At 40.3% G+C, this 21,906-nt stretch overlaps 2 protein-coding genes across 3 annotated transcripts in view; one reads left to right on the forward strand and one right to left on the reverse strand.

The window, feature by feature from the left end:
• FBXL13 (F-box and leucine rich repeat protein 13) overlaps window positions 1–9,369 on the reverse strand; it is a 72,018-nt gene extending 62,649 nt beyond the window's left edge. The window contains exons 1-3 of the mRNA XM_026726699.2: window positions 8,972–9,369; window positions 2,086–2,189; window positions 254–347 (exon numbers count right to left, since the gene is read on the reverse strand). Of these exons, the coding sequence (XP_026582484.1) occupies window positions 254–347; window positions 2,086–2,189; window positions 8,972–9,046 (273 nt within the window). The 5' untranslated portion in view covers window positions 9,047–9,369. The remainder of the gene's footprint in view (window positions 1–253; window positions 348–2,085; window positions 2,190–8,971) is intronic.
• Window positions 9,370–9,395: 26 nt separating this feature from the next.
• ARMC10 (armadillo repeat containing 10) lies at window positions 9,396–21,147 on the forward strand. Of its 2 annotated transcripts, XM_026701716.2 has the most exons (6): window positions 9,403–9,747; window positions 10,106–10,254; window positions 12,642–12,776; window positions 14,875–15,051; window positions 17,125–17,196; window positions 18,046–21,147. In XM_026701716.2, the coding sequence occupies exons 1-6, from the start codon at window positions 9,522–9,524 to the stop codon at window positions 18,301–18,303; spliced, it is 1,017 nt and encodes a 338-aa protein (XP_026557501.1). In that variant the 5' UTR covers window positions 9,403–9,521; the 3' UTR covers window positions 18,304–21,147. The 2 variants fall into 2 exon arrangements, with proteins under 2 accessions (XP_087790424.1, XP_026557501.1); XM_087934298.1 differs by lacking the exon at window positions 12,642–12,776 and having other exon boundaries at window positions 9,396–9,747.
• The last annotated feature ends 759 nt before the right edge of the window (window positions 21,148–21,906 follow it).

Below are 21,906 nucleotides of genomic sequence, written 5' to 3' on the forward strand. Positions count from 1 at the left end.
ACATACATAAGGCACAGCGCCAAGTAAGCCAGCCTGAGGCAGTTAAAAATTTTTACATCTGAGTTCGATGCAATTTTACTTAAGTGTATTTAAGTTATAAAGTCTTCAGGAATAAGGATTAAGGAATGTAGTCTTTCCCACGACTCTTGGTTAAAAATGGATTATGAATAAACGTTAAACAAAATTCTTCCCAGACTATCTTTGGAGAAAGCTATTATTCTAAATGTTTTTACAGAGATTTATGAATAATTACCAGCTGGTCGTCATCAAGGCCTAAAAGTGTGTGTAAATATGTCTCAGAAAGGACTCTCAACTTCAGACTTAACTCTGGATCGATACACATGTTCCTAGAAGCAAATATATATATATATATATATATATAAATGATAGTTTTTTAAAACCAAATTATTACACTACAGCTTGAGCTAGTTTTTAAAACCATTGTTATTTCTTGTTTTTGTAGTCAGATAAATAATCCTGGCTCAAAGCAAAGAATGTAAATGATATTATGCTGTGATTTTTTTAATTAGAAATCATATTTTCCATTTTTTAATGTTCTTTATCTTTCAAGTGTCTATTTTCCCACAAGTCTGTGGAAATTCTTGCTTTTTAAGGAATACGCAGCGTAATGGAAAATATTTTCCATTGCCTTTTAGGTTATAATCAACTTCAATTAAAAATATTAAAAAGAGAGAGAAACACCGAGTGTGAGCAGCTTGAACAAAGTAAATTTCAGAGTGTCAGTGTAGAAATCCAGCATATGGGTAGTCCTCGCTGAATGACCAGTTAAATATTACAATGGCCCTGAATGTTCCTTGTAACTGTGGCCACAATAGCATGCACAATTTTTGTCCGATTGCCATTTGCAACTTTCACTGCTGACTTCTGGCAAGTAAAGTCAGTGTAGAAGCTGGCAGGAGTTTCACAAATTATGTGACCATGGAATGCTGTGACCACATGGGGTTCGTTTAACGACCGCCTGCCGGCCCTGCCATCTTAAATCGGGGCGGTCACGCGACCTCATGTTTTACGACTGTGTCACCTAGCAACGGAATGGCCAGTCTCAATTACCACTGTTAAACAAGGCCTACATTAAAAATATTAGAAAATGAACCTCAGGTGGATTGTAATGAACCGCTTTAAATTGGAATAATCATTTGATACACTCATTACGGCCTGAGGCCATGGAAAAGAATAGACAGTAATACTCAACATCAAAAAACTATGAAATTTACAGAATAATAGAGTTGGAAGGGACCTTGGAGGTCTTCTAGTCCAACCCCTGCTCAAGCAGGTGAACCTATACCATTCCAGACAAGTGGCTGTCCCATCTTTTCTTGAAAACTTCCAGTGGCAGAGCTCCCATAACTTCTGAAGGCAAGCCATTCCACTGGTTGAGTGTTCTCAGTGTCAAGAAATTTCTAATTTCTGGATTGATTTTCTTCTTCATAAGCTTCCATCCATTGCTTTTTCCCTTCAGTTTCTTTGGACAATTGGTTGGCCACTTCTTTTCTGAGACAGCCCCTCAAATATTGCAAGATACATTGACCACAATTCAATAAGCAACAGGTTTTTATTCGTATTAGTGTATGTCCAATGAAGGCTAATATTATAAAAATGTATGTCATTGCATGCTAAAGTTTAATACCCCATCCTATAAAGCATTTACATGTTTCAATTAACTCCTGAACCAGCTATTATTGTGACCTGTTGCACTGTATAAAGTTGACAACTTTTTTCCTGCAAATATGAATGCTTACTAGATTCAGAATAAGAAAACAGTAAATATTACAGGTGCAGTATGAAAATTTGAAAATCCTTGTATCAGTTTTTGATACCACTGATTTTAGTTTCTGCATTTAGCAATTCACATTCAACTCTGGCTACCAAGAATTGAAGACCAATGACTAACACAAAATAATATTAATATCGCTATGTTTTCTATTCTATTATTGAACAAAAATCTCAATTATTAGGAATTTACGTGGTTCAAGTCAAACTGATTTATAAAAAAATAAGATTTCCTCACATTGATTTCACATTTGTTATCAATCTTTTTAGACCACACAAACCTCTTATACGTACCATATAATACCATATAAGCCTTTTTCCATCATTTCTTTGATCTTTTCTTCTAAAAATCTGAGTGGATCTTCTGGACACATAATTAATAAACCACCCAACAAGGCCTGCAAATAAAATCAAGATATAGAGTACTGATTAATAAAATATATATTTCATAAGAGAGTAAAATTGTTTTTAGATTCTAGTCCTTTTTTATTGGAATATTTTACATTTTTATTAAAACAATTCAACATTTTATTTTTATTTTACCTCAGGATTTATTCCTGTTCATTGCTGAGTTTATATAACATTTTAGTTCATGAAATTTTAAGCCATCATAAATTTGTAAACATGTTAGATGCTACAAATTGATTGATACAGTATTACTAAAAGTATAAGAATCATGAAATTATCCTTATCTTAAGAGTATTAACCAAGATTATAAAGGCTAGGAAACTGAAGTATTATCCAATCATACAAGTGCCAAAATATTTTTTGAGAATATTTTTATTTTATTCCTTAATGATTGCTATTAATTGGTTTATTATAAGTAACAAGTATGGCTTGATTCCTACTTTTATTTGCCTGATGAACTAAAATCAAGACAATCATTTTTTTTTCTTTTTGCTTGTACATTTTCTAAAAAAGGAGAAACTTTTACCTTATTTCTTAAAGATATTACAACACCTTAAAAGGCACAGCTAAGGTAATGATGGAGGGAGAACTTACAGACTCTATTAATATAAGAAAAGGCACAAGACAAGGATGTCCCCTATCTCCTTTGCTATTTGTATTGACTCTGGAAGTGTTGAATAGAAATATTAGAGAAGATAAAAGTATAAAAGGAATGAAAATTAAAAAGGAAGAATTCAAATTGCAAGCCTTTGCGGATGACTTAGCCTTTATTTTGGAAGATCCTTTAGAAACAGCTCTGAAGCTATTGGAAAAGATAGAGACATATGGTGAGGTGGCTGGTTTGAAAATAAATAAAGACAAAACAAAGATCTTGTCAAAGAACATGTTACTAAGACAAAGAGAAGAATTGGCAGACCTGTTGAAAATCCAAGTTACGAATAAGGTCAAGTATTTGGGGATATATTTGACATCAAGATGTAGTACATTAAAAGAGAATAATTATATTAAACTTAAACAACAGATAACCTTAGATTTGGAGAAATGGGAAAACTTACAACTGTCATTAATAGGGAGGATTTCAACAATCAAGATGAATATTTTACCCAGAATCTTATTTTTGTTTCAAATAATACCAATTAGGCTCGGAAAAGACTATTTTGAGGACTTAAATAAAATTGTGTTGAAGTATATATGGCAAGGTAAGAAAGCGAGCATAAAGCTAAAGCTTTTGCAAGATGCTAGAATTAGAGGAGGTTTTGGCCTGCCTAATTGAGAGTTGTACTACCAAGCTGCAAATTTGATGCGGGTTAAGGAATGGATAACACTAAGAAAGATTAGATTGCTGACACTAGAAGGTCATGATTTGTTGTTGGGTTGGCATGCTTTTTTATGGTATAAGGGAACTAAAACACAGGGTTACTTTAGAAGACATTATATACGGGAATCTTTGTGGTTAAACTGGGAGAAGATAAAAAAACAATGTTATCTGAAAATTCCAGTTTGGTTATCGACTATAGAAGCATTTTCTTATCCTATAATCTATAAGAAGGAACAAACAGTTAGATATGGGGAATTATTAGATGAAAAGGGTGAACTTAAATCTATACAAAATCTAGAGGAACAAGGTATAAAGATGAATTGGTTTTCGTATGTGCAAATACACTCAAGGTATGATGAAGATTCTAAAACAGACGGATTTTATGATAAACAGACTGATTTAGATAAGATTTTGACAGGTACTGATGAAAAGGTGATTAAAAAACTATATGGTTATTTATTGGGAATTAAGCTAGAGGAAGAACAAGTTAAAGAAACTATGATTGCTTGGGGGAGGAATTTTGGATATGGGATTGATTTAGAGAAATGGCAAAAACTATGGTCGCAAAATTATAAAATGACAATGGCAACAACTTATAAAGAAAATTTGTATAAGATGTTTTACAGGTGGCATTTTCCCCCGACAAGGATAGCAAGAATGTTCAAGAATAAATCTGAAAAATGCTGGAAATGTCATCAGATACCTGGCTCATACTATATGTGGTGGACTTGTGAGGATGCTAGAAAATACTGGACTAAAATCCGCATGTGGCTGGAAAAAATGACAAAGAAACACATAGATTTGAAACCGGAGCTTTTTTTATTAGGAATCTTACCAGATAAATACAGTAAAGACTTGAAATATTTGATTGTAAATGTACTAACTGCAGCTAGGATTGTATTTGCTAAAAATTGGAAAAATGAGAAAATTCCATTGCAGGAAGAAATTATTAAGAAAATATTGGAATGTGCTGAGATGAGTAGATTGACATTTGAAATTAGAGAGCAAGAAGATAAACAATTTTATAAAATTTGGGACCTTTTCTATCAATGGTTGGACGATAAAATACAATAATAGAATATTTAGAATGTTAGATAATAAGGAATATCTTTGTTTTTTCTTTTCCTTTTGCTATTTGACATCACATCTATAAAGTGTTTTTTAGGATAGATTTGGTATGATTATATGCTTTGTTATAGAATAAATTACCTAAATTATAGTTATCTCATAAAGTATGAATGAATAAAAGTATAGTCAAATGATTTTTTTAATAATGATATGAGGACGTATAAGTTTGGATTGATAATAAGAGTTATTATGTAACATAACCGTAATTGAGACTGCGAAATGAATGCACAAAACTGATGAACCAACCGACACGCTGTTGTATATATGTATGGAAGAGAGCTGATGTTTTTATGTTTTGTTTGTTTTTAAAAAAACCAATAAAATTGTTTTCAAAAAAAAAAAAGGCACAGCTATTTAAACAAAAACCATCAATTTAATTATATATCATGACAGGCAAAATAACATATTGTTCCAATGTCAATTTCACTTATTGTAGACTCAAAAAACCAATAACCCTAGTTAAAATAGAGTAGTAAAAACACTACTCAGGAAATAATAATTTTAAGTTCCCATTGATTTCAATAGGAATGAAGTGCTCTGAGAAATGAGGAATTCAAAGACAATCTTTCAAGTACACATACTTCTTAAGTATTAATTTACACATAGGATGCTTTAAGATTGTCAACTGTGCCCTCTACTGGACTGGATCATAAATTTTGGTTTTTGTAACTGAAACGCAATTTCTCCAAATAATCTACAACGATATTTGAATATGTCCAAAAACTAATGTGTGTGAATAGAACGTGGCACTGCAAATAAAATGGAAGCAACATAACACAGGGTGATGCGAGTCAGTTGTGGAGTTTTGCAGACGAGCAACACTAAACTTAATCCAATTCTGGCAAATCAAATTGCCTATTTTGGAAAAGACAGTCCATAGAATTGCGGTTAAATGTTCAGATAAATATGTATAGACACCGGCTAGGCAAAACTGTAAATTCTATACAGGTCATCCTTGACTTATGACAATTGAGCCCAAAATTTTTGAGACAATATTTCAGTGAGTTTTAAGCGATTTTATGACCCAGTTTCCTTGCCATGGTTAAGTGAATCCCTGCAATTGTTGAGTTAGTAACAAGATTGTGAAGTGAGTTTCATTTCTTCATTGATTTTGCTTGTCAGAAAGTCGCAAAAGGGGATCACATGACCCGAGGATACTGCAATCGTCACAAGCATGAATCACTTGCCAAGGATCTGAATTTTGATCATATGACCATGGGGATGTTGCGATGGTTGTGTAAAAACCTAAGTCACTTTTTTCAGTCCCATTGTGACTTTGAATGGTCACTAAACGAACTGTTGTAAGTAAAGGACTACCTACAGATCTTCTCGCATGTCCATTGTACGAATGTGTGCAGGTCTACCTAAATACAATCTACCCAGGGGTAGGCTGCTGGGGGGTTGCAGGGGTTCGGGAGAGCCCCTAAGATTCTGTGCGGTTCAGAGAACCCGCAAATCCCACTCCTGGCCCTGCCCACCCCTCCCCTCCCAGGAGTCCCCACGTGGCCTGTTTTGGATGCAGGTAAGTGCAGGACACACACAGAGGCTCTGGGAGAGTAAAAAATGGGCCTCCCGGAAGTTCAGGAAGGCCGGAAATGGGCCCATTTCCAGCTTCCAGAGAGCCTCTGGAGCCTGGGGAGGGCAAAAATGCCCCCCTGCCATGGTGCAGGAGGCTGACTAGGCCACGCCTACCATGTGCACTCCCACTGAGCAACCGGGCAGAGAACCCGTTGCTAAAATTTTTGAAGCCCTCTCCTGAATCTACCCCAGTCGCATTTAGTAGATAGAGAGGTTTTCCCACGGCGACATTAAATTGCTACCAACCCATCCTTAAACCGGCAAAACCAACACAGGTAGTCCTTGATTTAACAGTCGTTCATTTAGTGACCGTTTGAAGTTACAACGGCACCGAAAAAAAGTGACTTGTGACCATTTTTCCATTGCAGCTGCCTTGTAATTTATGATGCTTGCACTCTGTTCAGGAAACTGTCTCATAGATCTGCAATTTATGCCCAAATTTCCCACTACATTCATCACTCCTAATCAAAATCGTGGGCCAACTAGCAAATTAATAACACCAGGGCGTGTTTTGTATTGTCTTCATTCCTCACTTCAACATTCCATTGCCGAACATTTTTCATTCCTTCTGACAAAGGCCTCAGGACAAAAAAATTTCAGATTATTTTTTTGAATGTTTTTCCAGGTACTTTAGTCCAAATACAGGTCAGTCCTCAGATCAAGGCCACAATTGAGCCCAACACTTCTGTGGCTAAGCAAGACATTTCTTAAGTGAGTTTTGCCCTATTTTACGACCTTTCTTTGCCACCATTGTTAAGTGGATCACAGCAGTCATTCAGTAAGTAACCCAGTTGTTAAGTGAATCTGGCTTCCCCGTTGACTTTGCTGGTCAGAGGGTCTCAAAAGTGGATTGCATGATCCTGGGACACGGAAACCATCATAAGTATGAACCAGTTGCCAATCGTCAGGATTTTGATTTGAGATATTTTTCATCTAAATTCTGCTGTTTATTTTTTGATTTTAGAAAAGACAAATAGGAAAGACAAGGCTCTTCTTTTGACAACGATAAATATTGTTGGGTTTTGTTATTTTAGCACTGAATAATTGGTTTTTTTAAAAAAATTATGGTAGAGATTACTCTTCTGATTTATACATATTGGCATGTCTAAGCTATGTTTACATCCAAACAAGATGAGTTAGTGATTTCATGAATGACGTTCAGGTTTATAAAGTAAAGTTCATTTCAAAGCCACCATGATCCAAATCCTGAGGAACACAGCGTACTCTCGTTTTCTTGCCTGCTATTTTTCTACATGCCATCAGTTACCCCAGAAGTAAAATTAGGCACTTGTGATGTAAACAAAGCTTCTTCTTCATCATCGTCATCGATTTTGAAGAGACCTTGGAGGTCTTCCAGTCCAGCCACTGCTCGTAGGAAACCATATACCATCTTAGACAAGTGGCTGTCCAGTCTCTTCTTAAAAACCTCCAGTGATGAAGCACCCACAACTTCTGAAGTTCCACTGGTTAATTATTCGTACCATTAGGATGTTTCTCCTTAGTTCTAGGTTGGTTCTCCCCTTGATTTGTTTCGAGCCATGTTTCTTGTTTTGCTGAGAGAGAGAGAGAGAGAGAGAGAGAGAGAGAGAATGAGAATAGATAATGATGGATGGAAATGGATGGATGGATATAGATGGAGAGAGAGGATAGAGATGGAGAGATGATGGATGGATGGAGATAGATGGAGAGAGAGGACAGATGATAGATGGATAGATATAGATGGAGAGAGAATGGATAGATAATGATGGATGGATGGATAGATAGATAGATGGAAAGAATGGATGGATGGATGGATGGATGGATGCAGATAGATGGAGAGAGAGGACCGATAATGATGGATGGATGGATATAGATGGAGAGAGAGGATAGGATAGATGGAGAGAGAGAATGGATAATGATGGATGGATGGATAGATGGAGAGAGAATAGATAGATAGATAGATAGATAGATAGATAGATAGATAGATAGCTCCCTCTGAGTGTATCACGAATTTTAAGAGAAACATTTGCCCCATTTTATGACTTTTCCTACCACCATTGTTCAGTGAATCATTGCACTTGTTCAGCTGGTAACCCAGACATTAAGTGAAACTGGCTTCCCCATTGACTGCTTGTCAGAAGGTCACAAAAGCGAATCACAGGACTTCAGAATACTGTGATCATCATAAATATGAGTCAGTTGCCAGGCATCAGAATTTTGATCACGTGACCACGGGAGGCTGCAAAGATCGTAAGTTTGAAAAAACAATCCCCACTTTTTTCAGTGCTGTTGTAACTTGGATGAACTGTTGTAAGGCGAGGACTCCATATAGCTGTAGTGCAGGGTTGAAATGAGGGATTTTCGGTGCTCTCTTAGCTTGGTGGTTTCCTTGCAGAGGTTTCCTTATCCAAACTAGGTAACATTCAGTAAACAGAGAAAAAAATCCCATTTCTTTCTAACACTGATGATGTTACCTAGCTGGGTAATGAAATGTCTGCAAGGAAACAACCGAGTTCAGAGACCACCAAGGACCCCACATTCTCCTTCTCCTCTTCCTCTTTTTTCACAAACCCCACTACCTTGTGGCACTGATGGTGTTACCTAGTTTGGTAACGCAATGTCTGCAAGGAAACAAGCCACCTCAGAGAGCACAAAGGACCCTCTCTCAAAATTCATGGTTCAAGGTCTTATCAGTTCAAGGTCAAAGTGGGGGTGCCTGAGACTGCCTTGAATCCCCCCCCTCCCCAGAGGACACGGTGCCTTCTTTACCTCATAGATATCCGGGATGGCATACTTCTGGAAGTAGGCCCTCAAAGCGGGGTCCCCATTCCGAAGGACGGGCATGGCCAGTCACAAGGGGATCCGTGTAACGCTGCCCACCCACCCACCCACCGGCTGGAACAGCTGGGAAGGCGGGCGACCACCGCCCCCGCTCCCAACGGCCGCTCCAGCTCTCCGCTGTCGGTTCCCCCCTCCTCCTCCCACACAGATGCGGGAGACACGCGCCTCTCTCCGGCGCACGTGTGAACGCGTGCAAACTATTCCAAGGCATCCGGATCGGAACCGGAGAGGTTCTTTTAGGGAAGCAGGCAAGAGCCTTGAGTCCCCTTCCTCCGCGGTTGCCAAAAACTCGTCCAATCCCAGCGTCGACCGTCTCTCGGATCCACCCAGAGGTAGATTCCCCGGGATCCACCCCCCTGGAGGTGGAGCCTGGCTGACCCGCGTGCAACGGAAGAAGACGCTTTCTCACGTGCTCCAAAAGTCTTCCCATCCCCCCTTTTTTCCCCCCGGCCCGGGAGAAACGCGTGTCTTGTTTGCCATGAAGGAATCGGGTGGTTGGACGTTGCGGGTCGGCTTGGTGGGCCTGGCAGCGGCGGCGGGAGTCGCCTATGGCCTTTACCGGGTGACTTACAGGCGGAGCGGGGGAGCCGCCCCACGGTCGAGAGGCACGGAAAGAGAGCCGGGCAGCCTCGGTGGGGGAGAAGCCTCGGGGTCTCCCGGGTTATCCAGCCTCCACCGGGCACCTTTGGGGGGTGTCCCGCAAGGTCAGATTTTCCCCTTCCTTGTTTTGTTCCGTTTTGATCCACGGGAATAAAAGAGAAAATAGAAATAGAATAGGAAATAGAATAAGAATAGAATAGAAAATAGGAAATAGAATAAGAATAGAATAGAAAATAGAAATAGGAATAGAATAGGAAATAGAATAAAATAGAATTCTTTTTTGGCCAAGTGTGATTAGACAAACAAGGAATTTGTCTTTAGTGCAAAAGCTCTTAGTGTACATAAAGAAAAAAATAAAACTCATCAAGAATCATAAGATACAGCGCTTAGTGATAATCGTAGGTTACTAATAAGTAATGATTTTTTTCCCCATTAGGTGTAATATTTATTTTCTAACATTAGGGGGCAGCGATGATTCAAATTCTCATGGCGGTCTTGAGGCCCATCACATTAAGAGTCTTCTTCATCTGCTGGAGTCTACAGAGGACTCTTCGATTCGTGAACAGATCTTGGTTACCCTAAGCAACAGCGCGGCTTTCTCTGTAAATCAAGTAAGGGCTTTTCTTTGTTTCCATTCCATCATAGAAAAAAGCCAGTGTTGTGATACAGGGATCTCCAAACAGGGCCACTTTAAGACTTTGTGGACTTCAACTCCCAGAATTCCTCAGCTAACTTGACTGAGGAATTCTGGGAGTTGAAGTCCACAAAGTCTTAAAGTGGCCCTGTTTGGGAGACCCCTGTTATAATAGATATAATTTAAAAATTCATAGAAATGAATGGGACTTAAGGCCAAATCCAATCATTGTAATAACTTTGTAAAAAATAAAAAAGGACAAGCAATACAATCTTAACGGTAGACTGAGAATATTCAGTTAAAAAAATGGAGTCGCGGTTCTCGAGAAGGATAGTTTTACGATACGGTGATAACCTGGTACTCAACTGCTTTGAGAAACTAATTGAATTTGGTACCAGTACTCAACGCATTTTGATGTGAAAATTTTGTCCTGATACTGATCTTTGTTTGGTACTCAATGCAAGCATGCTAGAATTTGTCAGCGTCGCCTGCCTTGTGACTCACTGCATTATTCTTACGGGGAAAATTCATAGGGTACTCATTATGCCTCCCACAAAATGAATGAACGAGGACTACCAAGGTACGACTATATCGGGGTGAGCTTCAAAAATTTTAGCAACCGGTTCTGTGCCCGGTTGCAGGGTGGGCATTACCATGGTGGCTGTGGCCTAGTCTGCCTCCTGCACCATGGCGGGAAGCCCGTTTTTTCCCCTTCCCAGGCTCTGGAGGCTTTCCTCGAGCATCCGGGAGAGCGAAAATGGCCTCGGAGGGCCTCTGGAAATGGGCCCGTTTCCAGACTTCCAGTGCCTGTGATGACCCAGGGTGGGATACAAAGAACACAGTCACAAAAAACAGGTGAAGCCCCTTGTATTCCTTCACTTTGCTTCCAAGCTCCAAATATCCTTGACTGGAGACAAAAAACTCCCACACAAATAGTTACAAGAAGGAGGAAATGCCATTTAAATTATAAAGAGTAAAAAACAACACAAACCAGGCAAGATAGGGGCTTGAAGACGTCCACAGATATCAGAACACACACTGGGAAGGACGCCAAACTCAGAGAGGAACAATAAACTAGAGATATTTCCACACTTTGTTTCCTGCACTCGCCCGTACGCTTGTCCGTCCTCTTGTCTAATTGTCACAGCTGCAGCCCATGAAGAGGATCAAGGCCCTCTCCTCCCAAGTAGACCATGTCTCTCCCTTATCCTCTTCTCCCTGTGTGCCCTAGGATGGAGAGGGGATGGGCCTGGGTCCTCCTCTGACTGCCCAGCCGGCCTCAGCCTCCTGACTGCCCAGCCGGCCCCAGCCCTTCCTCAGCCTCCTCCACCACCTCTGAAGCCACACTTCCACTCCCTGTTTGGCTGTTCCTCCTCTCCCTCAGAGTCAGTCTCCACCAGAGACATGACAGAGCCTCTGGGAGGCCTGTTTTTCATCCTTCCCGAGCCTGGCCCTGCACTTACCTGGGATCCAAAACAGGCCACGGGAGGGGCTAGGCGGGGCCAGCCAGGGGTGGGATTTGCCAGTTCGCCAAACCGGCAATTAAAAATGATAAAATTAGCTACCGGTTTGCCCGAACTGGGGCGAACCAGTAGCAGCCACTCCCTGGACTATATATCCTTGTATAGTGACATATAGCAAGATGTATATGCACACAATTTATTCTGTTTCAGCTGGTAGCCTGCTAAGGAGATACTAACAACATGTTACCCCATAGTGCTGTGTAGAAATGGGCTAATTATTCTGATTCTTTTTCATTTTGACTCTCAAGCGCTTGTTGGTGTTTAAAGGGGGAAAGGATGCTATTGGCTTAAGGTTCTTTTTGTTCTTTAAGCCTTCTCCGACTTGCAAAAGGTGCCAAAACAATTTATTTCTTGTCTCTCTTGTCTCTGTCTCTCTCTCCTACTATCAGCAACCATGGCTCTTCAGTCCCAAAATCAAAACATACTAACCTATCTGTTTAGAAGAAATGAATTTATATGTGAAAGAAATGGAGACAGCATTACTAGGAATCAAGAAATATGAGCCTATCACAGCAGTGGAAAAAACCCCCACTGTTAATAATCTTCAGCTTTAACAGAAAGGAACAAAAAGCAATTTCACAATTATAGATATTAAATACTTGTGGACATCTTTTTCAAAGTGACCAAATGATTGTGACTTTGTGCTATGACCTCCTTTGCATTATTAATCTTTAAACTTTATTTTCCAGTAATCCAACTATTAAGAACAGGTATTTTTTTATATAAATTACAGAGAAGTGTTGTTCATTTTGGTCAGATTCCCCTCCATTAAATGAGGTTTTTTGGACTTTAGGGATTAAGATGATTATATATGATATTTTCCTATTTGTTTAATTTGTAGGATATCATTCGAAATTTAGGTGGCCTCTCTCTGATTGGAAAAATGCTTTCAGTTCCCGACACTGATGTTAAACAGAAAGCACTCAATGCATTCAATAACTTGAGTATGAATACCAAAAACCAAGAGGAACTAAAGGTGAGTTTAAAGTAACACTGTATAATAAAAATGCATACAAATAGGGTTTCTAAAACATTTAATGCAGCAGGAATACTGGTTTTATTGTTACATGTGATATTGATCAGTTGGATGTTATTTAACATAGTAACTTTTTAAAAATAATTTATAAATTGTCTTTTCACAACACTCAGGACACTTATAGGGATTAGAAAAGTTTGCCACAGGGCACGGTGACCTCAAAATAATGTGTGTGAAGGCAAAACAGGAAACAACAGATGGAAACTAATCTAGGAGAGAAGCAACCTAGAACTAAGGAGAAATTTCCTGACAGAACAATTAATCAGAGGAACAACTTGCCCTCAGAAGTTGTGGATGCTCCAACACTGGAAGTTTTTTAAAAAGGTGTTGGCTAACCATTTGTCTGAAGTGGTGTAGGGTCCCTTGCTTGAGCTGGGGAGTGGACTAGATGACTTCCAAGGTCCCTTCCAGCTCTATTCTGATTGATTGATTGAGTGATCAAAGTCCTACGATCTTTCAACATATATTACAGCATATAAAAAGGGGCAGAACTTTGATATCTGGATTGTATGTGCCGTTTGACACCATTAACTGATTTACCAATGCCTGAGGTGAATAACGTTCAGTTAGGTGAGAGGCTCTACATAATAATTAGATTAAATGCAATAAAATAAGGTGGGGAGAGAAATCAGTAAAATACTACATCATGAGGTAAAAGAGTACCCGGTTAGTCCTCGTCTTAAGACCACAATTGAACCCCAAATTGCCATTGCTAAATAAGAAAGTTAAGCTTTGTTAAGTGAATTTTGCCCCGTTTTATGACTTTCCCTGCCACCGTTAAGTGAACCATGCAGTTATTAAAGTTGGTGACACAGTTGTTAAGTGAATGTGGCTTCCCCATTGACTGTGCTAGTCAGAACGTCGCAAGCATAATCCTTCCATGTCTGCCCTAAAGTGATTAATTGTTAAAGATGATTAGAGGGCTGGAGGCTAAAACATATGAGGAAAGGTTGCAGAAATTTGGTATGTCTAGTCCTAGAAAAGAAGGACCAGGGGAGACATGATAGCATTGTTCCAATATCTCAGGGGCTGCCCCAAAGAAGAGGGAGTCAAGCTATTCTCCAAAGCACCTGAAGGCAGAGCAAAAAACAGTGGGTGGAAACTAATCAAGGAGAGAAGCAACTAAGAACTAAGAAGAAATTTCCTGACAGAACAATTAATCACTTGAAGGGAAGCATTCTTTGTTTCTAGCCTCTTATAGCGCTGATCTTACAGTGATAAACTCTATGGCTTGATGATGGTCATATTATCCATTCAGTCATTTCCAGCTTTTGGCGATTCTGTGGGCCAGGTCTCTCCAAATCTATATACAGTATATAAAAACAAAATACCACTCACGCATGATCACAAAATCTCCAGAACCATAAAGCCTACAAAATTGAAATTTGGCATGTATGTTCCTCTTGGCTTCTAGGTGCTCGCTAAGAAAGGATTTTTCGGAATGACCATCAGAGCATTAATATTTCATATATTATTATTATTAACACGCTCTGATGCTAAGGAGTTCTACTCCCCCTCCCCACCTGAAAAGAAATCTGTTCCAAATGCAAAACACAAGCATAGGAGAGGAGTTTCACTTTTAGTTTCACAGAACAGTTGAGCCAAGCCACGCCCAGGCTCCTTGCTGTCTCCTTCTTGCTCACACAGCAAATTCTGTTTCAGTTTCCAAACAGCCCTCAACTCTCACACACTGACAGGACACTAGCCAGATGAATACCGATGGATCCTGGTAAGCAGAGGCAGAATTTTCCTCCCCCAAAACTAAGCCTGATCACATCGTTTCATAGCGAAGCACGGGTATCGAGCCAGTCTTCCTATTTTTGCACTACTCCTTTGAGTTGTTCTATGCTCTGGCTCGTTCAGCTTTCAGGGTGTCCATCCACCATGTTCTTTCGCAGCTTGGTTTCCTTTTACCTCCAACTTTTCCCAACACGATTGCTTTCTCCAGTGAATTCCCCCACATTTTGGCGAGACCTCTGTGGCTTTGTAGTAACATCTTGGTTAAAAGTGTTTTTGGTGTTTCTATTCTTTCCCTCAGATCTACATTACCAAAGTGTGCGAGGAAGTGGAAGCCTCTTCTGTAAACTCCGAATTACAGTTAGCCGGCCTTCGATTTTTAACCAACATTTCCGTGACAGACGACTATCATTACATGATGACTAGCTTCATCCCCACTTTTCTGCACTTGCTGTTTGAAGGAAATGAAAGGACTCAGGTACAATAGTTCCCTGTTTTATCATTAAAATAGAAGAAGGGAACATTCAGTATTTAGTCTTTTAGGTTAATTCTTTAACCCAGAGGTCTCCAAACGTGGCAACTTTAAGACTTGTGGACTTCAACTCCCAGAATTCTCCAGCCAGCATAGCTGGTTTGGGGACCCCTGCTTTAACCTTAATTACTAACAAAATTACTTTAACACTAATTAATTACTCTGAAACTAACTATAGGCAGATCACAATTGAGTTCCAAGTTTCTGTTGATAAGCGAGACCTTTGTTTGGTGAGTTTGCAATTCTTAAAATTCGTAACCTAGTTGTTAAGTGAATCTGGTTTCCCCATTGACTTTGCTTGTCAAGACGGTCATAAAAGGAGATCACAGGAGCCCGGGACACTACAATCATAATTTGATCACATCACTGTGGGGGATGCTGCAACGGTGATAAATGTGAACAACGGCCATAAGTCACTTTTTTTCCCAGTTACTTTGAACGGTCACTAAGCAAACTGTTGTAAGTCGAGGACTACCAGTAGTAGAAAATGGTTTTGCCCATTTTTGTTTTCCTCATGACTGTTGTGGTTCACCGGCAGCCTGTGCAGATGGCAGCAGAATCGGACAATGGGGAAGAAAGGGGACCAATCCGGGAGTCTGGGGAGGACTCGGACGAGGGTCCTGCGTCCGATACAGAGATGGGACCAGGACCATCTGGGAGTGGGGTGCTGATTCCGGAGCCTCCAGAATCTGACAGCAGTGAGGAAGAGGAACAAGGGGAGCTTGTTCCCAGTGTGCGCATGCACAGAGCTGCCAGAAGGCAGGATCAGCTAAGACAAAAGGGGCAACTTGGGAGTAAGGCTTGGAGGTGATTGCCCCTTCCATAAGATATAAAGGAAGTGCAAAGGGACAGGAACCTTTGCAGGAAGCAACGTTAGTTGCTGTAATCAGTTTGGACTCTGAAAGCTCCGTGGTGAATTTGTGCTCCATTTGGTTTTGGAAAGACTAATTGGGACATTAGACGTTGGCAGCACTTCACGTAAGATAAGGTGTGTTCTTATCAGACGTCTCTCGAAGAACTTTCATGATGGAGTTCAAAGACCATTGTGCAGGGTGCCAAGATGTCTGATTGCCTGGGCAGCGTTTATTATTTTTATATGATTTTTACAAGCAGCAAAAGGCAACATAGATACAGCATTAGGATTGGTGAACTCCCCCACCAATCCTTAAGAATAGTAGTGATGTTAACAGATGATATCATCGTATCAGTCCAGGACTTAACAGCCTGGGACAGGGAGTGAGATCATGCAAAGAGGCCCATGTGGGTATTGAGGCCCAGAGGCCCAGCAATGTGCTGCTTGCGCCCCCTACAGGATCTACATCTCTACTACACTATTACACTTTGGCAAATGTCCCTGGGACTAATTACAGCCGGTTAAGACTCATTCTGGGCTGTGAATGACAATAATTCACTGCCATTGAACTAAAATAAAAGAGTTTTGGGTTTGTGTGTGTTGGTGTCTCAGATCAGAACAATGACATGGTATAAGTGTTAAAAATGAGAATGGAGTCTGTCTATTTGACTTTTCCAAACTGAAATAAAATCTTAAAAGTCAAATATAAATTGGTAAATCATTTCAACGGGAACACAGAGAGTTCTTGATGTATGACCACAATTCAGCCTAATTTTTTTTCTGGCTGAGCAGGACAGTTGTCAAGTGAGTTTTGTTCCATGATACAACATTTCTTGCCACAGTCGTTAAGTGAATCACGGTTGTTAAGTTGCGCTGCAAAGCTCATAAATATCAGTCAGTTGCCAAGCATCTAAATTTTGATCCCGTGAGTATTGGGATACTGCAAATGGTCGTAAGTCTGAAAAATAGGCGTGCCATTTTTTTCTAGTGCTGTTGTAACTGACCGGTCACTAAATTGTAAGTCAAGGACTACCTGTACCACCTCATTCAATGCAAGCCATGTTCTCAACTATTTATTCCCTTTAAATCCTAGCTGTCCATCAAATGTACTTCTGTCTCATATTAATTCGATAGACAAGTTAGAGGAACTCTCTTCAATATTACAGGTTCAAGTCCTAAAAGTCCTTGTGAACTTATCAGCAAACCCAGCTATGGCAGAACATCTACTTAATTCACAGGTAAAGCTGCTTTCATCCTTTGCTCCTTCTCATTCGACTGTTTCCTTCACTCGTTCATTTATTTGATTTCTTAGGCCGGTGGTGGCTAACCGTTTTGGCCTCCCATGTCAAAAATTGCATGCACACACGCCAGCACCCAGAAAGCAATGTGTGTGTGTGTGGGCCCACGCCCTCTGTGCATGCAAATACGATTCCTCCGCATGCCCCGCCCATCTCTGTGCGTGCATCTCCCACGCCCCCCCCCCGTACATACATGCCAGATACTCCACAGTCGGGTGGGTGGCGCGCACGCATGCGCAGTGGGACTCTTCTGGGTGACCTCTCGTGTGTCAGCAGAAGTGGCTCTGCGTTCGCCATCATGGCCTTAGACTTTGAATTCCTTCTAATTTTGAAGGAAAACATGTATCCTTTTATTGCATAGCCACTGAAACCTGTGTGCACCTGTATCATCGTAAGCTTTATTTATAACCCTTGTCGATTTTAAAGTCCTAAACTTTCAAACAGCAATAGTTTTTGTTTACAAATAATTGGTGAAGTTATTTAGCATTTGGGGTTTGAAATGGAATAGATGTTATCCAGGAAACTGCATTCTAGAATCTAGAATTATTATTATTTTTTGAAGCATAATGTATAAATGAATACATTTTCAGAAATTATGCTCCCTGATTTTACTCAACATATAATTGGCTGTTAAGTCATTGGGACCATCCAAAGCAATCTATTGCTCTTATCTACTCAGCATTAACTTTGTTAAATAAATAAATGCACGTGAATAAATAAATGCACGCTGTTTCTTTAAACTTAAACTACAAATGAACACGGTTTACAGTTTTTTCCATGTCTTTCCAGGCACCTCTTCTCCTATCTCTTTTTGACAGCTGCATAAACAAAGATGTTTTGCTCAGAGTCCTTGTGTTCGCCACGAATCTGAAAAAGTCCATGAGACACGTCAAGGGTTCTGCTATACACAACCGATACAATGAAGATTCAATTTTTTCTACTCTCTCCGACAATTCTCTATATACTCAAAAACTGGCATTTCTTTTGCATCATCACGATGCAGAAGTTAAAGAACAAGTGGCAAAACTAATAATGCAGCAGTGCTAAGCTCAGAGGTCCACCTCAAATCATTCCATCTTCAAAATCCTGAATGGCATAAAAGATATATCGATGATTACCTCCAATAGTCATAGATAGAGGGACACGGTGGCTCAGTGGCTAAGACACTGAGCTTGTCTGTCAGAAAGGTCGGCCGTTCGGCGGTTTGAATCCCTAGCGCCGCTTAACGGAGTGAGCTCCCGTTACTTGTCCCAGCTTCTGCCAACCTAGCAGTTCGAAAGCACATAAAAAATGCAAGTAGAAAAAATAGGGACCCCTTTGGTGGGAAGGTAACAGCATTCCATGTGCTTTCGGTGTTTAGTCATGCCGGTCACGTGACCAAGGAGATGTCTTCGGACAGCATTGGCTCTTTGACTTTGTAATGGAGATGAACACCGCCCCCTAGAGCCGGAAGCGACTAACACGTATGTGCAAAGGAAACATTTACCTTTACCTTACCTCGAATAACTATTTTATTGTAAAGTTTTTCTCATTTTTAACTGGAGAACCGTTATCAATCCTGGACATTTCCTTCTGCCTCTATGATATTGTCCCCTTCTCTGGAAATAAAAAGAAGGTCCATGAATGACCAGTGCATGGACCCTGAAATAACCTGGAATTTCAGAACAGGGTTTGGAGGTTCGTTCTCCAAACTTGTGAGTCGGTTTCCGAACGTTTCATTACCAGGCGAGGTAACATCTTCAGTGAAATTCGGGCAATTTAGGGAATTATTTATATATCTTCTTCTAGGGGTGAGCTTCAAAAATTTTAGCAAAGGGTTCTCTGCCCGGGTGCTGCGTGGGCATGGCCATGGTGGGCGTGGCCTCATTCGCCTCCTGCATCACGGTGGGAGGGGGCTCTGGAGGCTTTCCTCGAGCCTCCGGGAGGGCGAAAACTGCCTCTCAGGCCTCTGGAGGCTGGAAACGGGCCTGTTTCCAGCCTTCTGGAACTTCTGGGCCCGTTTTTCACACTCCCCGAGCCTCCCCGTGGGCCCTGCACTTACTGGCTTCCAAAATGGGCCACATGGCGACTCCAGGGAGAGGAGGGGTAGGCAGGGCCAGCTAGGGGTGGGATTTACCAGTTCACTGAACCGGCAATTAAAAATTATAAAATTAGCTACCGGTTCGCCCAAACCAGGACGAATCGGTAGCAGCCCACCTCCTGGTCACATCTACTCAAACCACCAGTGCGGGGAGGCAGGGAATGTTACAGGTCACTTCTCCTAAGGAGGACCATCTAATGGGACCAAGAAGAAAGGTCTTCTCTTGTGTTGGCTCCCTCACTCCCCTATAGAATATCGTCCCTGAAGAAATAAGAGCGGCTTTCACTTTGACACCAAGACCTGGTTTTGCCAACAGGCCTGGGGATTCCAGAGTGGGATGGAGCCCATCAAATGGCTCATTTGTTATCACCAGGCTGGTGTAAGTGGAGGGTTATTATTTTTATTGTTTTTTGTGATGGGCTTTTAGCCTTGAAAGTTGCAAATAAGACTTGGTAAGACCATACTTTGCAAACTCCATCCAGTTTTGGTTGCCATGATGGGAAAAAAGATGTTGAAATTCTAGAAAGGGTACAGGGAAGAGCAAGCAAGATGAGTAGGGGATTGGAGGCTATACAACGAATGGCTGCAGGATTTTGGTATGTCTAGTTTAATAACAATGTTCCAATATCTCAGGGGTTGCCACAAAGAAGAGGGAATCAAGCTATTCTCCAAAGCACCTGAGGGCAGGACAAGAAGCAACGGGTGGAAACTCATCAAGGAGAGAAGCAACCTAGAAATAAGAAATGCTCAAACAGAACGATTAACAGTGGAACAACTTTCCTACCAGAAGTTGTGAATGCGCCAATTCTGGAAGTTTAAAAAGACGGAATTGGACTGGACAACACTTTGTCTGAAATGGTATAAGGTTTTCTGCCTTAGCAGGGGGTTGGACTAGAAGACCTCCAAGGTCCCTTCCAACACTATTAATTCTGTTCTATTCAAGTTGTCCGGAATCGCTTAAGAGTGAGTTGGGCGTCTATATATATTTTCTGAAATAAATACATAGCCCAAACGCTTCTAAAGCATATGGCACGTTGTAAAGATGGGTTAATAAAACCCCAGCTATTGTTCCATGATATCAGCAGTAAAGTCCCTGTAAGAAGTCCAAGAACAGGCTACGGCATGTTCCCGATACAAATCACATATTCCTCCTCGGCAGTCTTTTCAGATTTCATGCTTCAAGAGAAGAAAGAATGGATCGTTCAGTTGTTTAGGCTTGCATGGCAGTCAGTTGCAATTTCCATGGGAAGTGAAAGGCTTGCAGTGTGCCAAAATATTTTCTTTTTTTTTTTAACTTGCAAATGTATATCCTTTTTTGTTCAGGGGCTCCTAATGATAGAAGTGTTCTTCTCTTTTTCCCCCCTATAACAACCGTTCTTTAGAGTAAGTTGGCATGAGAAATATGACTGTCTCAAAGTCACCCGATAAATTTCGTAGAACATTGAATAATCAGGTTGGAAGGGACCTTGGAGGTCTTCTAGTCCAGCCCCCTGCTCAAACAAAAAACCCTACCATTTCAGACAAATGGGTCAGTCTGTCCTTGAAAATCTCCGGTGATGGAACATCCACAATTTCTGGAGGCAATCCATTCCAGGGATCACTTGTTCTGTCAGGAAATTTCTCCTTGGTTCTAGGTTGGATCTCTCTTTAATAATCTTCCACCCAAATAATGGAATTTGCAGAAATGAGTAAATTGACTTTAGCAATTAGAGAGCAAGAAGATAAAAGACTATTGTAAAATTTGGGATTTATCTTATCAATGGTTAAATAAGAAAATAGGGAAATAAAATATAATACAATATAAAGATAATGAAGACAATGTAATATGTTGTAATTGATTACAATGAAATGAATTATACTTATGAATCAAGATATGTAAAAAAAAATTGAGATTTGAGATTTGCTCAAAAATGATGCAATTTATAATTAAAGTCTAATGAGTTAATATAAAATAATATACATATTTATATGAGTTTTAATAATGTATCTAGAAGGGAAAGACTGTTGATATTGTGCACAAGAAGATATGTACCAACCGACACACTGTAGAAAGGATAAATAGGTTTATGTTTGTTGTTAAAAAATAAAATTGAAAAAAAAAAATCTTCCCCCCATTACTGATCATCCTCCAGTTACGACCACAATTGAGCCCAATTTTCCTGTCGCTAAGTGAGATGATCATTAAGTGAGTTTTGCTCCGTTTTGCAACCACATTTGCCACAGTTATTACGTGAATTGCTGCCGGTGTTCAGTTAGTAACAGGTTGAATCCGACTTCCCTGTGGACTTTTCTTGTCAGAAGGTCACAACTATGGGACACTGCAACCGTCATAATTACATGCCAGTTGCCAAGCCTCCGAATGTTGATTGTATGACCATGAGATGCTGCAACGGTTGTGTTATAAGTTTGAATGGCCACTAAATGAATGGTTTAAGTAAAGGACTACTTCTATATCTTGTCACGCCCCTGGCCCTCAAACTGCTCTTCTGTGTGATCCTTAAGGACTGGTAGACCGCTATCATGTCACTCCCTAGTCAGAGGTGGCCTTCACATAATTTAATAACTGGTTT

The sequence above is a fragment of the Pseudonaja textilis genome, chromosome 5 (genome assembly GCF_049901715.1).
Source record: "Pseudonaja textilis isolate UNSWEBS1 chromosome 5, rPseTex1.2, whole genome shotgun sequence".
Classification (NCBI taxonomy): Eukaryota; Metazoa; Chordata; class Lepidosauria; order Squamata; family Elapidae; genus Pseudonaja; species Pseudonaja textilis.

Bases quoted from the DNA above. Each gene is read 5' to 3' on its own strand.
- ARMC10 (XM_026701716.2), top strand. From the start codon at position 9,522: ATGAAGGAATCGGGTGGTTGGACGTTGCGGGTCGGCTTGGTGGGCCTG. The intron at 12,777-14,874 runs GTGAGTTTAAAG...TCTTTCCCTCAG, and splicing joins AAAACCAAGAGGAACTAAAG to ATCTACATTACCAAAGTGTG. The intron at 15,052-17,124 runs GTACAATAGTTC...TCAATATTACAG, and splicing joins AAGGAAATGAAAGGACTCAG to GTTCAAGTCCTAAAAGTCCT.